The following is a 16,542-nucleotide window of genomic DNA, read 5'->3' as shown; positions in this document are numbered from 1 at the left end:
TGTGGCACACCAAATCACATATTTTGCTGATCTGACCAAAAAAAAGTTGGGATAATTTTGATTCATTCACACTGGATGGCTCTTGTTGTACTGGCTATTGTCATTTTTTTGCTTGACAATCTAAGGGAAAAGTGCCCCTGACGAAACAGTCAGGTATTGCATGTTTTAAACATTCCCGGGGCACACCGGTGGAAGACCACTGCATCACAGCTTCACGCTGTGAGGATGGAGGCGTGGGAGTTGGCTTTGTGCAGTGCACAGGCTGGGTAGCCACACACGGCTGTGCTGACTGCAATGTAGCTTTTATCCTCACTAAAGACTGAACGTGCCCCCATAAGGTTCCTGTGTTGAAACCTACTCCCCAGGGGGATGGCAGTGGACATGGGGCCTTCGGGAGTGGATTAGGTCCTGAGGACGGGACTCTCACGAATGGGATTAGCGCTCTCATCAAAGAGACCCCAGGGAGCTCTTGCCTCTCCACCACTGAGAAAACAGCCATCCGTGAACCAGGAAGCAGGCTCTCCCCAGACACCGAATCGGCTGGCACCTTGATCTTGGACTTCCCAGCATCCAGACGTATGTGCAATAAGCGTCTGCTGTTTGTAAGCTACCCAGTCTGTGGTGTTCTGTTGTAGCAGCCTGAATGGGCCGAGACAATGCCATTAAAAAAACAAATAAACAAACAAACAAACAAAAGAACATGTCCCGGGGCCCAGTGAACTTAGATGGCTGCCAAGGACACCTGACTAGGATTAGCAGAAGCAGGGTCCATCACCTGGAGAGTCAGAGCTGCTCCTGCCCCTGGCTGCCTCTCAGTGTCTGGGGGCCGGTGGGGGGAATGGATTCAGGCAAATGAAAACAAGATGAGAAACTGCTGAAGGCTGCGAGGGATGGAACCTGAGATCGGGGAAGGAGCCAGGGGGGCCCAGAGGAGGACCAGATTTTGGGCAGGGCCGCGGCAGGGCAGTTGGACCCAGTGAGCAGGGTGGGGGATGGCACCTAAGAGCCATTAGGCCCCATCCTTTCCCAAGCGAGTCCGTCAGCCACATCCCAGCCACAGCTGCGCCTCATCCATACGCTGACGACTCACACCCGTAATTCATTCATAAGCGTTTATTTCCATCTAAGTCACCAAATGAATGCATTCGCTAATGGCAGTGCAGGCACTTCGCAGGGCACTGATCCACTTTGAGGGCTGGCAGGGGGAGGCTGGCTGGGCAGCGCGGACGCCATGTTTGAGGGAATTAAGTGCCCTGAGCGAGCAGTTGCTTCCTCCCCGTTTCCAAGAGGGGAGGTCAGCGTCGTCACCTGCAGCCCGCAGAGAGGGCTGGCCTGGGAGCTGTGCTTTCTGCAGCCGGGGGCCCATGTGTGGAAGCTCACGTGGAGGGGGCGATGACCATTATTGCAACAACACTCATAACAGCAGCTAGCATTCACTGAGCACTTTTTACCTTCCAGGGGCTGTGCTAAGTATCGCAGAGCAATCCGATCTTCTCTCTCGCAGGATTACGTTCTGAAGTCAGCATGTAAGAGGCAGAAACTTGTGTCTAGTAGAAATTCCCCTTGATGGGCCCTTAAAATTGCCCATGAAGTTCAGGGTATGTACACCTGAGCAGTGGTATTATGTATAAATATGAACAGTATGGTTTTGCCCACCTCCCAGCAGGGGTGGGTAAAGTCAGCCAATGTTTTAAATTTTTATTTCTCCCTCAGTCTCTCTTCTCCATCTCTCTCTTACTCCTCTTCTGCTCCCCCCATACCTTTTTTCCAAACACATAAAGTTGAATGCGCTAAGTTAAAAATGCATTTAATGTGACTCTACTCTCTCTCACCTGACAATGAAGAGCTATACTGTGACTGTCGTATTTTTACAGAGAAGGATACGAAGGCTCAGAGACATTAAGGCACATGCTTGCGGTTGCACAGCGCACAGGCTGTGGAGCAGGGATGTGAACCCCCAGGCAGGGGGACTCCGGAGCCAGGGAGCTGTCAGCTGGGAAGGCGGGAGGCCCCTCCATGGGCGCTGCCGTTCCTGCTGCAGTGGCCTCCTCTGGCCCCTTCGGCTGATTGTGCTTGGGAGTCAGACCCAACTAATGATCCAGCTATTACCAACTTGGGCCTCACTTTTAAAAATAAGTGTTTCAACCAGTCTGGCCCTGAGATTTAATAGCCGATATTGTATGCACATTAAACACCAAATGATTGTTAACATATTTATTGGAGCTTAACAGGCATCCAGTATATAAAAGATGACTGTCTTCTATGGCTGTCAGACCTCAATAAACATGTTTAATAATTAATTGGCATTAAGCAAACATAATTGTGTAATTCTAAATTAAGTGTTCTGTGGAGCGTCCCGCGAATAGAAAACCGCAGTGGTGTTTTATTACTTAAAGTTCAGGCTGTCAGTCTGGCTTTGCATGCATCGGGAAAAGAGCCCACTTTCAAAGCCATGTCGCAGGCCTCCTGTTGCCTCCCAGCACAGAAAGCAGAAGCCTGCCTGCTCCTGGACCCTTTGACTGGAGAGAAAAATTTTTTATTTGCTTATCTGTTTGTCTTTCGGTATATTCACTTGGGGTTCTGCAAGTCCCGAGCCAAAAGAATTTTCACATGTCAGTCAGCTTTCGGTTGAAGGAACCGGTGCCGCCGTAAATTCCACCCCACATTTGCCACGCCCAGCACCGTTGATCCTCGCCATTTACTGGGGTTATATCCTCCAACGTTGCTGCAAACCCTGAATTAGCGAATACTGAACTACCGCTCCTAGGGGAATCACAGGATTAGGTTTGTTGATCCTGAGAGAGAAGATATCTACCAAGAAGGGCTCCTGTGGCTAAGTGGGCTCAAATTCAAAAGCAGAGGCTAGCAGCCCTTTGCAGACAGGCGCGTCTCACACAAGCCACACTTGAGGGAGCAGCCTGCGCTAAACTGCCTGCTGCTTGCACCAAACTGCCTGCCTGCCCTGAGCCGGCCCCTGTAAAGGAGCTCCTGGAATCCTGTTTCTGCCAACAGAACTGAGGCTTTCCCTGTCTAATCAGATCTGCACAACTGTACTCCCTTTAGTGTCTTCACTGACCAATCAGAGCGTGCTTTTTGGGGACCAGGGTCGGGGACCTCCCTCTATCTGTCCACTCCCCTATGTATGGCTCAGGGAGAGAGAGAGCATTTTCTCACAGCTCTGCTGAATCACAGTTGAGCTATTTGCACGGAATGAAACTTCCTCCTTCACCACACCCCAAGTCTGGGATTCCTGTTGGCATCGCATTGGTGCCAACACTGGTTGACAGGTTCCTGGGAGCCTCTGGTCACAACATTGTGTCAATGTCAATACCTCACTTTGTTTTATGTGTGTTTTGTTCTGTTTAAAGTCACATTATTTCATGTGTATTGTTGATTCATTAACATTGAACTCACAGCCAAGTAGCACTGTAATTCACTCTTGAATGAAGCTTAGCTAACGCACATATTTCCTCTGTAAGACCCATCCCAGTCTTCTTGCACGGAGACACACTAGACAGCACTTCAGCATTATTCATGGGGGCCATTTTAAACAGCAAAACATCCAAAAAAAAAGCACAAAACTATGGGGGGAAATGCGGCACTAAATAGGCCGTGAAGAGGACACTTGTGTAGAGAGCTAAGCAAGAGGCCGAGTGTAGCCTGCTGCAGCCTCAGCTGGTTGCCAGGCTGGCAGACGATTCACATTTTTTTGCAACTCTGCACTCGTTTACCCACGTCCGTGCATGATTTGAAAGTGCCACGGGTGTTGATTTTGAGATTACAAATAAATTTGTGCACATTTGAAAATATAGAATCCTTGAGTAATGTAGCTCGACTGTAATCAGATTCCATAAAGCACAGCTGTCTGTTTACACCCTCTGCCAGGTCCTTATACAACAGAAGCCATTCCGCTGCCTGGAACATGGTCTGCCCCATCCCAGTGAGCCCTTGGCACATAGTAGGTGCATAATAAATACACATCGAGGTCAAATGAGTAGTTTTTAAATAAGGACCCCAACTCAATGTCATTTGACATGCTCTTTACTTTTCTCCAGTCATTATTTCTTTTCAAAGTTTGTTATTTCAATCCAGTTAATATTCTACCTCATCTTTTGATCTTCTTTATTTTCCATGTCCATGAGTTCTTTCGTGTTCTTTTTTCTTTCTTGCTTGATCCCTCTACACGTTCCCTACCCCCAAGCTGTCAGCCTGCTCTCCATCTATGAGTCTGTCTCTATTTTACTTCTTAGTTCAGTTTGTTCATTGCATTCCACATATAAATGAAATCGTATGGTATTTGTCTTTCTCTGACTGGCTTATTTCCTTTATATAAAAGTATTATGCTCTTTTCCTCCACTTAACATGGCATTCTACACACATCTGTGGGATTCCGTAGTTCACATCACCCTTATTTAAAACAGCTACAAACTAGCCCATTGATTGATTGCATTATAGTTTGCTAACAATTCCACTATTGTTAGAGGCTGTCTCTAGCTTTTTTACTGTTTCTGTAAGCAACAGTGGAATCTACTTTTTCTTTTTCCCTAAAGCTAGTCCCTGTCTGGGGTTTCTCTTAGCCTAGATTGTCAGAAGTAAAGTTACAGGATCATTAGGGTGGGCGGGACATTCGTAAGGCTCTTGGTGATACAGCCTCATTGTTAGGAGTGTGCAAGCATGCCCATCTCCGCATGTGTTACCGCGTTTTAAAGTTTTCACCACGTTTGAAGAAATGCAGTGTGGTTTTCCCCGCCATGGCTATGCTACACAGGACATCCACCGTCACATGCCCAGGCCGCATGCCAGGTACGCATGCACGTGTGTGTGTGTTTGAGTGTGTGCACATGTACAAAACACAATGCATTTGTTTTAAACTCATGATATGGGCCAGAAATATCTTTGTCTTGTGCTTTTTTCCAGCATTTCTTAAAAATATTTCAAAAACTTTCTGCCTAGTATGCTTGGGTATTTTTTTTAATCTATTCTCTCTCTCATTTTCCCTCTCTCTCTCTCCCTCTGTCTCTCTCTCCTACTAACGGAAAATGCAGCTCTTGAGGATGACAATTGCGAAACAGAGGCTCGGAGATGAAGAGATTGGTGTGCGGCACTTTGCAGCCCATGAGCGTGAAGACTTGGTCCAGCAGCTGGAGAGGGCGAAGGAACAGGTTACTGCTAACATCTGTGCGCAGGGAATGGGTTTGCACAGCTGGTCACAACCCAGGGCTGAGTGGGCCGTGTCCCTGTCGCCCAGAGGGTGTGGGGTGCCTGGGATGCGAGTCAGAGGAGGATGGAGGATACAAGCTGGAGGCTTTTTTTCCCTTGGTCCTGGCCTCGGTTCCCAAGCCGCCTCTGCGTTTCTCTGGCTTCCAGCAGGTCTGCTGTTACTTTCGGTGTCATTGTTCTGAACACAACAAGAAAGCGCCCCCTTGGCCAGGATAGACAAGGAGGGAACAAAATGTGACAAACTGGCCTTAATTTGCCAGTTTCCACTCAAATGCTGAGCAGTGCTTTTTAGGCAAAATCTCAACGGGTACAGAGTCCTAGTTAGGGAACAGCGGAGAGAGGCCAGACTTTGCCTTCCTTCTCTTGCTAATTGGGTTTGAAGAGCAGAACGAGATTTCTGGGTCTAGAGCGGATTGAAAAAGCACGTATTTATAAGACACTGCCTGCTGCTCCCAGCATTGGGCTCTGCCCTCTCCCAGCCTCTGGTTTTAGGGCATGCTGCTGCTGGTGAAGACTAACTGGTTCTGTTTCTCCGGGCTGGTGTCCCCTCCCACCTTAGGTATATTTAGTAAGTGTCTGTCAGGACGTCGCCCCCTTCCTTTTAGCTTTGATCGTATTCCAGTGAGTGGCTCTCATGGCTTTATAGCATGCGGGTGGCATTAATAAGCTCTCTAAAAGCCAGCCAGCCACGCAGAAGGCTCCATCTCTGGCCATAAAGCTGGTGTCGGAGGCACGTTTTGAGTAAGGGCACTTCCTCTGGTTTCAGATCGAGTCTCTGGAGCACGACCTGCAGGCGTCTGTGGATGAGCTCCAGGACGTGAAAGAAGAGCGGTCTTCTTACCAGGACAAAGTGGAGAGGCTCAACCAGGAGCTCAACCACATCCTGGGCGGCCACGAGAACCGCATCATCGACGTGGACGCCCTGTGTATGGAGAACAGGCAGGTGGCCCGGCCCAGGCCTGCGGTCCGTCGGGCGGCGTGCTGGCTCTTCCGCGGGCCTGCAGCCTGGGGGTTATTTGCAGCCCTATTCACACTTGAGAAAATTGCCTTACAGTGAAAGGAAAGTCACAACCCTCAAAACGATGATATTAATGTCACGTATTAGTAGTAAAAGTCAGGAAAGTAGTGCCACATGCCGACATGTGTACCCCTTTCTCCTTCTCCCTGATTTGGGCGAGAGGGTAGGAAACTGGGAGAAGCTGCTTGTTATTGCTATCAAGGAGAGAGAAAAGAATAAGAAAATAAATTGAGAAATTCCCTGAGCTGTTTCTTTTCCCCGAGGCGAATTTCAGTGTGTGTATGTGTCTAACTTAATGTTATGTCTGGTGTCGTCTCTTCCTGCCTTCCTTCCCAGTGGAATCACCTTAATGAGAGTTATGTGAAAGCCGTGTTGCTGTCCCTCAGGGAATCTCCGCAGAGGGCTCGTCTGAAGTGGGGTTTTTGTGATTTGGGCATATTTGACCTTGATCGCATTCATTTAAGCAGAGGTCACAAAGATACACTTTTCTGCCCCTCCCTTCCGTGGGAAGCAGGCATTACATGTAAAAGAGGGCTCCTCAGCCCGGTGCTTTCTTTTTCTCTCCTCTCCTATCCGAGTGTATGTTTTTCACTTCGTCCCCAAACACTTTCTGGTTGCATTTTTTTTTCCCCAGGTACCTTCAGGAGAGATTAAAGCAACTTCATGAAGAGGTCAACCTCCTGAAATCGAACATCACCAAATACAAGGTAGCAGAACCGTGACGACGAGCCAAGGATTCACTACGCGGTGTCTCTAAATGTCATCCTATTCCCATTCTCCTTTATGTGCCAGAGATATTTTAGTGCCTGCCCGCCCTCCCAGAGGGAGGCCCCTAAGAGCTTTAACTGAGGTGACTGGTGAGAATTAAACCTGAAACAACAAACACACACCCTCCTCTCCCCAGTTTTGTGAGGGCTCCTTCTCTTGTGGTCACCAGGACAGGGCACAGGGACAGCCCCCAGAACCTCGATGCGGTCGCCTCCCAGCCTCGGTCCACATGACCTGAGGCTTCTTCTCCAGCTCTCCTTTAAAGCATCCTGTCATCAGATACTATTTGTCTCGTAATGGGCCATAAGAAAATGGTTTCCGAGCGACGAAGAAACAAAGATTAGGAAATCACAATCCAGACCATAATGTTCACATCTCCCCGAAAGGACAGAATGTCTAAATTCTCCCCACTGTTACTTCCTCTCATTCCAGCACCATTAGTTTGATAATATCTATTTCTGCAGATGTTACTTGTGTTATAATTAGAAAGATCTCCTGGGTGTCTCTGCTTTGAAAATAGATTGATTTCTCTTCCTGAGGGTGAAGTTCTCCAGCAGTCTGGATGCTTGGGAGGGCCTTCTCATTTTCCTGGCATTTGACGTGGGCTTTTTTTTTTCTCAGAAGTCTCCACGCTGTTCCTCCTTTCCGTGTGTGGGGCCACACTTCAGTTTCTACCAGTCTATATATACACATGCAGCCAAAGAAGAAGGCAGCTTTTAAGGATGTATAATTAATACATAATTTCAAAATGTGTGCATGTGCATTCATTTACGAGCATTTATTCGGTCCTTCCATGTGCCAAGCACTGGCTGTACCATGCATATCAATTCTAACGGAAGCACCTCTTCTGGGAATGACATTTAGGTGGCACGTATGCCCTTCCCTTTCTTATGTGCATGGCAGGTGTCGCCGATCGATGGTGGCCCTTTTTCCAGTGGAGCCATAGAATCCTTCCAAATACCAGTAGTGACTTCTGGGCATCGGTGCATGAAAGTTAACCTGTTCTCCTCCCATGTCTGTTTGGAAGGGGTTTTCGTAACCAGTGACTTTGCACATTAGACTGAGTTCTTGCTTCAGATTTGGTGACGTCACAAGTACCCACTGAGTACCTTTTATGTTTGGGAGAGGGTAGTTGCTGTCATTAGGCCAGGCACCAGTTTCTTCTTAAATGCTTTACTGGGTCCATACAAATCCTAACCCTTTGCCGGGGACTCCGAATTTGAACAGGTGGGCCAGCTTTGGATTCCGCCAAGGGTTCTCGTCCGCTGAATTGGGAGGATGCATCTAACTGTAACTGGGTATTTTTCCATGATTGTCTCTTCTGACAGAGGTTTTTATTTTTCTCCCCATTCTACTTTAGAATGCTCTCGAGAGACGGAAAAACTCAAAAGGCCAGAGTAAATCCGGCAGCAGCGCGCTGACTGGAGTTCTCTCTGCAAAGCAAGGTAGGGGGCATTCTCCGGGGTCGGGGGCCGCTTGGCATCGCAGAATGCTGGGCTGCCAGTCCACATCCCGTTTTGTGGGCTGGGAACCGAGCTGATCCTTAGACCCTTCCACCTGCAGCGGGATTCCCTGGACAGCTTGATAGAATGCAGATTACTGCCCCCCACCCCGAGTCTCCAATTTAGTAGGTCTGGGGTTGGCCCCGAGAACAGGCATTTCTAAGAAGTTCCCAGGTGATGCTGATGCTGGTTTGGGGGCCCGGCTTTAAGAGCCTGAGCCTTAGAGGTTTTCCTAGTAACTGGCCCTTGTTTGTGTCCCTTCCCCTGCGCTGTGCTCTCCTTTCAAGAATATTGTCCCTCCTCTGATCACCAGTTTAGCATCTCCGAGTCCATGTTCAGCCTCATCGAATTGCCCTTTTTCGTGGCCTCCTTGGGCAGAACAGAAGTCTCATAGCTGCTGAAATCATTTCATCATAGGACACGTACCTTTTTCAAAGAAGCTTTTATTGATTGCAATTTTGTTCCCCCTCCTTGTCGATTCCGATGAAAAATAATGATCTCCCAGGAACAGTCCAGGAGAATAAATAGCAGAGAGCTTGCTTCTGACACTTACTCCTTGGGAATGCAGTGTTAAACGTCAGCCTCAGGTTGGGCATGCTCGACGGGCCTGCTCTTGGGGTGTCAGCAGCGCTGACAGTAACACTCAGATGGATGGCAGTCTTCATCCGAAGCAGGGGGGCTTAAAACCTGCTGACTCTCCAGCTTACCTACAACCAAGGCACTTTTCCAAGCAACTTCTTTTTATCCCACTAGGAAAGGACACTCTAGAATTGCTTTTTAAAAAGTAAACTACACTACTCTATAGAAATGGGAAGTAGCCCATTGACAGCACAGCATCTTTGAATGCTGAGATGTACTGTTATCACCACCATGGGGACTGCCAGCCATGCCCAAACACCACAGCGGACTGGTAAATCTGGACACCCTTCCTAGGTAACCATTTGGCAACCTCTGATGCAAACCCTTAAGTGGATATCCTTTGAGCCAGCAAGAAAGAACTATAGACATATGCAAACATTTTGCTTCAAGAAAATTCTTCCTACATTAGTTATAATTTTAAAAAAAGCCCTTAGAAACAACATATTTATTATTATATATCTATGCACAAACTACTAAGAAGCTGTTGACATTTTGTTTTAGGACACAGTCAGGATGTGGCATTAGGTGAAGTGAAACAAGCAGAGCTTTTCCCATTTTGAAGAGAGGTGTGTGGGTTTGTATATCTATATACAGACATAGGAAACGGTGTTCAGAAACCCACAGTGATTCGTACTGTCCCCTTCTCTCCCGTCTGGTGGGAGTGCAGGTGGCCCTTGTCTTTTTGTGGAACCTGTTAGTTTATCTACCCTTTCTAAAAACACGCTATACAAAATGTATTTTGTAGTTTAAATAATTTCCGAAATTCTCTTGCCCACGGAAAGCACCTCACCCTGGGAAATTCTGTTGTAAAGGAAGGAGCTCAGGACTAGAGTCATCACCATTAGTGTGGCTGTGAGACCTCCAACTGATGTTTTTAATTCATCTGCACCTTGCTTTCCTGTCCACGAAATCGGGATAAATGCCACTTTCCAGGCGGATTTCTTTTGGTTCATTTTAAGTCTCAAATGAGTCAGTATAAAACTTTTGTTGAATGTCTAAAATGCTAGACAAATACAATAATTATTCTCTTACAAATTGCTAACAAAAGTCCATGAGAACTTCTTCCTTTCTGCTTACCCCACACACTGAATTTTATTTTGTTGTACGTTTACCCTCTGAAAGGGACTCTTCAAAGCACCATAGAAGCATTTAGAAGCTGGGCACTCATCACCCCCCAGACCGAGCTGACCTTGGTTTGCACTCCGGTGTCCCGCGAGAGCTTCAGACTGAGTTGTGAATGTCATTTCCCACCTAGTTCAGGATCTGTTGTCGGAGGATCACGGGTGCAGTCTCCCGGCCACCCCGCAGTCCATTTCTGATCTGAAGTCTCTGGCCACAGCCCTATTGGAGACGATCCACGAGAAGAACATGGTCATCCAGCACCAGAGGCAGACCAACAAGTAGGTGGCGGGACCTTTCGGTGGGGGGTGGGCAGGAGGGGTGTGGGCAGGAGGGGTGTGGGGCGATGGCAGCTGGTGGGGCTACAGGCCATAAGTTAGGCAGGGGAGAAACCTCAGATCTGAAAGGAAACTTCTTGGACTAGAACTATGCTTCTGCATCATGACAGCACCTTGGTGCTCAGTTAGGTCAAGCCCACGAATAATACTGGTTACTGCTTATTGAATGTTTACCCTGAACTCCTCACTGACTAATGCCTGTTAAGTGGCAATTTTGATCGCACTTGCCTGGGTTACTCCGCCAATCAGCCCTCCAGGTCTTCTTTAGGGGAGGCACCTTGGAAGGCATGTGCTCCCATAGCCTGGCTTTGAGGGGCTCTGAAGGGTAGGAACAGTGAGGCATCCCCTCAAAGGCAGCTGAGCCTGAAAGGGACTCTCATGTCACTCTTCAGAATCAGCAAAAAAGACGGTGAAAAGGAACAATAACGTCCTATTTGGTTTTTATAAACATATTGACTGTACTGGACAAAATCAAGCAAGTTAAGGTGGCCATTGGAAAGTACAGAAGCAAAACTGGAAGCGTTCAGAGAACGGTGAATAAACAATCAGTTAAAGCAGCAAACACTGCGCACGGGGCCGGCTCATGAGCTAGCACCTGTGGCTGCTCAGCACCCTGTGCTCAGAAGCTCCCTGCATTTGGTCTGATGCTCCTGTCTCCATGTTAAAAGTCTGAATTATTTTTTTAGCAGGCGGGCTGCACATTGTCATTTTGCACTGGGCCCTGCCGACGACGTAGCTGATGCCAGAACCACAATGAAAGTGTGGAGGAAGTGAGCAGGCAACAAAAGGCTGGGCTTCCAGCAAGAAGGGGAGGGACCAGGGAATCGGGGCCCTGGAAAATGATTGAGAGTATTGTAAAAACAAAATAGAAAAAAGAGGAGATGGAAGTGAAGGGAAGATCGCGCAGGAGATTAAGATATATATAAAAGAAGGCAGAGAGCAGTGGAGGGAGTCTGGGCAATCTCAAAGAGATGACAAGGGTAATTTATTGAAAGGAGTTTCAAAAGTTCTTTTAAAAGAAACCTTAACCAAGGAGTGAAACAGCCAGAGGCTGAAATGCAGATACTAATAAGGGAAGGGGGAAGGAATGGGAATCTTCCCAGAACAGGCGTGGAGGACTGTTTTTTTCAGGCAGGATCCCTGCAGTGTTCTGCACTGCTGTTGATCTGACATACCTCGCCCCCCTGCCCCCCCACCCCACAGGCTGGGTTCCTGCTGGGCCCCTCACCTGTCCTCCTGCGGCCATGTGCATTCCCAGGGTCCCTGGGCTCGCGCCTCTTTTGAGAAAGTCTGACACTTTCATTTTGCCAGGTTTATCTTTGCTTTAATGCGATTTTTCATTCTTAACTATTGAATAATTTTGAACTATTTCGTGGTTCACATTTAAAAGGTTAAACAACAATATACAGCAGGTCCTTGAATAATCAGTTTGTTACAATGTTGATGTGCTGCTAGGAACTTAACTCCTGTTCCTATCAGCTAGCCTGTGGTAAAACTGGATTCGTTATACATCATTCCACTTAACGTTGAAAGTGAGGGCATTAAGTTAGCACTTACTGTATCTCCAAATTACTGCTATCTCTTAGCCACCAGATTCCCCTTCCTGGAAGAAACCACCATTCCTCACTTCTTGTGGGTCCTCCCCAAGCATGCACGTGTGACTAAGTGCATTAATACATTTACATAAACACACAAAAATACTCAGGTATGTTTATCTAGATATTCTCCTTTTTTGACACATAGTAGATAGTATACATTTTTTTAAAAAAGGTTTCCACTCTGCTGCACTTTGCCCATAACAATAGATCTCGAAGATTGCTTTATATCAGCACATAAAGTACCTAATGTGCCATTTTTAATACTTAGAGGGTCTTAAGTTTCATATTTTTGATAAATGTTTTATTTGGGAGCATGTAAAGGAACTAATTAAACAAGAAATGGAGTTGGGGCTAAGAATGAAATGTGAATTTTGTCTGCTTGCTGCTATCCCCCATGATTTAGCATTTTATAGCTAAAATAACAAGATAGCTTTGTTTTGGTGGGGCATGATAAGTAGGAACAAAGATATTCTGTTCCGGAAGTGGGCCTTCCCCTGCCTGGCAGTTACCACCCCCCCACACCCCCACCCCCGCTTGGGAAGGTTCGCGGAGAGACATCGGGAAGAACTGATGACTAAACCTAGGACTTCACATTTTGAGAGCATGTTCAATTACAAGGCATTTTGCTTGAGGTACTTGTTCCCAAAGAGTTGGCAGTTGTCTGATTGTGGCTAAAGAAGAGATGAGGTTCACTTGTCTCATAAACAGATGGCACAGCATGAATAGAAGAGGCAGATGTTAAAGTATTGTTTCACTCTCCAGTCCTTCCCAACAAACCATCACTGTTCCAGAGGGTGTTGGTGGTGTTGTTGTTGTTGTTGTTGTTGGTGGTGGTGGTGGTGGTGAATTCATGAAGGCATCCTGGCCTTTCCCTACCCTTCCAGCTGTGTCTAACACTGTTCACTGCTCTTCCTCCTCCCTGGACAATGGTAAATAGCTTAGAAGCTCAAAAATCTTGGTAGCAACACAGCTGTCAGGCATCAGAGCAGTGATTCAAAAGAAGGCCACCTGGGTGGAGGTGGCGGCAGGGTTATCTCTGGGTCTGCGTAGAGCCACAGCCAGCTGCTTCTGTGTCAGGCCCTGGCTCTCCCCAGGGGCCCTCAGTCAGGGACCCCTGCTCCCTGTGTTGTCTGGAAAGCAAGGACAGAGGCACAACGGTGGCCAGTTCCCAAGTTAGTTCTGCCATCTCCCTCTATGATGCTGTTATCACAAACTGCTACTGAAAATCCATCTATAGGCCCAACATCTTGAGGAATTTCCTAATCTACTGGGTAGACATACGTTGAAATCTCCCCTATCTTAAAACAAACTGTAGGTAGATAAAAATTTTCTTTAAACTCTCCCTATCCTACAAAAAAAAAAAAAAATCCTCCCTCAAGCCTGTTTATGCCTCGAGCTACTGCCCCAGCTCCCTCCGTCTATTCCCTGCTCAACCACGTGGAGAGTCATTCTCCATTCACTGTCTCAACTTTCTCTAGTCTGCTTTTGTCTCAGCCTGCCATTTGGATTCTGGATTTCACCACCTCCACTGAAACGTCTCTTCCAAGGGTCAGGCACATCCTCTGAGAGGCTTTTCTTAGACTTTCATTTAGAAGTATGACCACTTCTGGAATAAGACTATACTGACCATGCTGTCCTACCGGGAACTCTTTCTTGGCTTCCAAGGCCCCTCATTGCCCAGACTCTCCTCCTCCTTTCCAGGTGTGCTTCTCGGGTCCTCTCTTGCCTTATGCAGGAGGCGGTCTAGTCCCCTGCTCCTCTGACCTCTCCCGTGCTGTTGGTGAGCAGAGCCACTTCCTCAAGACGCGCTCTCCTCTTTGCACTCCTGGATCTTTCCTTTCTCCCTTGCATCCAGGTGGGTCTCCGGTGGACACCTCACACTCCTCACCTACCTCCTGGTTGTGGCCCCATTCCTTTGGCTTCCCTACACTCCCACTGGCTTGTTTTGGGCCACCATCGTCACCGACTTGGACGATGTTCATCTAACTGGTCTTTCTGCTTCTACTCATAGTTCTTCCAGTCCCTTCTCAACTCCGCATCCAGAATACTTTCCCTAGACTTCGTTGTGCTGCTTCTCTGCTTAGCACCCTGCAATATCTCCCCACTGCCATTGTATAAATCTTAACATTGTCAATATGGCAACAAGATCATGAAATCTGGGTCCCTACAAGCCTCTCTGGATTCATCTTTCTTTCATTCACTCTCCACTTCTGCCCCACAGTTCTGCTGAAGGACTTGTGTATTTCCGGGCCCAAGTGTTGTTTCTGGCCCCTTTAACTTAGCAGCTGCGTCACCCTTGGCGTGTCCATTGACCTCCCTGGGTCTCGGTTCCCACATCTGCAAAATTAGGATGATAAGAGCTGCCTCACTGGTTGTGGCAAGGGGAAAAGGGAAATAATAACTGTGCAGTGCTTACAGTAATATCTGGTACAGAACAAGTGATTGACAAATATCATCTGTTATTAAAGCCTTCCGCTGGCACTGTACGTGTGTGTGCATCTGTGTGTCTGTGTGCCCCCAAGCTTTTAGTCCCTCAAATACGGGGACGGGGTCTGCTTCTCTTTGCTGTCCTCTGCAGCCGCAGTAGCTGCTTGTTGAATTGGTCAGACTGAATTGAATGGACCCTGTTCCTCCTTCCACCATCTCCATCTATAAATACAGCCAGCTGTTAAGACTCAAATAGCCCTCTTCTCTCACTGGGCTGCATCACAACACGTTTAGTGGACCACCTGCCACATTCTCTCAGTGTCAAGCCAATCAGGAGGTCCCTCTTTGTCATTTGAAGCATCTTGGGTTATATTTGGCAAGTCAGCTGTGGTTACATCCATATTTCAATATAAATGGTCTTTAACGAGAATTTGCTCCAGATGTGATAGAGCTCGGTTTCCATCGCCCTTACTGGGTATTGGTTAAGAGTGTGTACTTCGGAGGCGAACTGAGGCTGAAGTTTGTGAATCCTGAGGACTCAGAAGGGCTCCTGGTGGCTAAATAGACTCAAATTAAAGGGAAAGAGCCTCACAGCCATTTCTGCACAGGGCCTCCCACACAAACTGCACTTCGCCTAGAAGCCTCTGCTCTAACGTGCCTGCCTCTGTGCTAAACCGCCCTCCTCTGCCCTGAACTGCCTGTGTTTCCATCACGTTTATGCCTTCAGAGCCAGCCCTTGCAAAGGAGTTCCTGGAATCAGCTCCAATAGGAGTTCCTATTTCAACCAGTGGGACTAACTAAGGCTTGTCCCATCCAATCAGAGCTGCTCTACTCTGACCAATCAGGACAGTGCCTTTGGACCAATCAAACTGAGGGTTCGGCATCCTTATTTGCATAAGGACGGACCAATCAGGGAGGAGGGATGGGGACTTCTGTCTATATAAATCAGCTCCCCCGCTAGATGGGGGAGCATACTTTCCACAGAAATGCGAGTAGTGGGTTTCTTGGTTCCAGACCAGGGCAGTGTGGTGCAGAGCAGAGTGGGGCATCACTGAGCAGACCGCCTCACAGCCATGCTGTAGCACTATTATTGAACTGTTCCAGAGCAGTGCTGTGTTCACCGCTATGCTATATTACCATTGAGATGATTGCACTAAGTAAAATTCCCTCCTTTACTGCACCCCAAACTGGGGGTTCCTGTTGGTGTTTGAATTGGCACCAATGACCATGGATTGATAGGTTCAAATCCAGACTCATCACCAGCTGAGTCCTGCATGGGGTTTTGGTCAGGCTGACTAATTTCCATGCCCCTATCTGATAATGGGAGGAGAAGTACAGGATGATGGTGAGAGCGCACTGGGCATTAGGAAAAGACAGAGCTTAGAGATGAACTCTGGGTCCTCAGGCAAGTTGCTTAACCTCTCTGTTCCTGGGCGTTCCCGTGTGTAAAAGAAGGATAAAAAGACAATGCACACTGCAAGGTTTTTGTTAGGTTTGATGAAATAACGCCAGCCTGGTAGGATTCAGCATGGACCCTGATTCATATTCAAGACCCAGGAAAGGTCAGTTTTGCTGCTGGTGTTAACAGTAGTGTAGTTGCCATTGTTATTGGTACTATTACTACTACCCCAGCTTCTGTTGGGTCCATGTGACTGTCTGCGGCCCTGCATCAGGTGCCTGTGCCAGGCCAAAGAGGCAAACAGTCACCACAGGCAAACTTAGGCAGGGCCTCTGAAAGCAGCTTTCTGGGAACACCGGCAAATTCTCCTCCCTCCATTTCTGGGAGACATGGCTGCGATCTGGGAACATCAGAAAAAGTGCAACCAAATGTCTCTTTGCCACACCTTCGCGCATCGCCCTGACGGTATCCTTCACCATCCACAGAAGAGTTAAGCCTTATCTTTGCTTTCCGA

At 47.7% G+C, this 16,542-nt stretch overlaps 1 protein-coding gene across 2 annotated transcripts in view; it reads left to right on the top strand.

The window, feature by feature from the left end:
- Positions 1-16,542, top strand: part of CCDC149 (coiled-coil domain containing 149) — a 95,930-nt gene that overhangs the window by 59,304 nt on the left and 20,084 nt on the right. For both annotated transcript variants that reach the window (XM_045834496.1, XM_045834497.1), the window contains exons 5-9: positions 5,046-5,162; positions 5,987-6,159; positions 6,873-6,945; positions 8,367-8,451; positions 10,403-10,547. In XM_045834496.1, coding sequence (XP_045690452.1) covers positions 5,046-5,162; positions 5,987-6,159; positions 6,873-6,945; positions 8,367-8,451; positions 10,403-10,547 — 593 coding nt within the window. The remainder of the gene's footprint in view (positions 1-5,045; positions 5,163-5,986; positions 6,160-6,872; positions 6,946-8,366; positions 8,452-10,402; positions 10,548-16,542) is intronic.

Source organism: Phyllostomus hastatus, unplaced genomic scaffold, assembly GCF_019186645.2.
Source record: "Phyllostomus hastatus isolate PE091 unplaced genomic scaffold, TTU_PhHast_1.1 phas_contig_196, whole genome shotgun sequence".
In the NCBI taxonomy this organism is placed as follows: domain Eukaryota; kingdom Metazoa; phylum Chordata; class Mammalia; order Chiroptera; family Phyllostomidae; genus Phyllostomus; species Phyllostomus hastatus.
The sequence above is the reverse complement of the archived record's forward strand: the minus strand, read 5'-3'. Positions and strand labels throughout refer to the sequence as shown.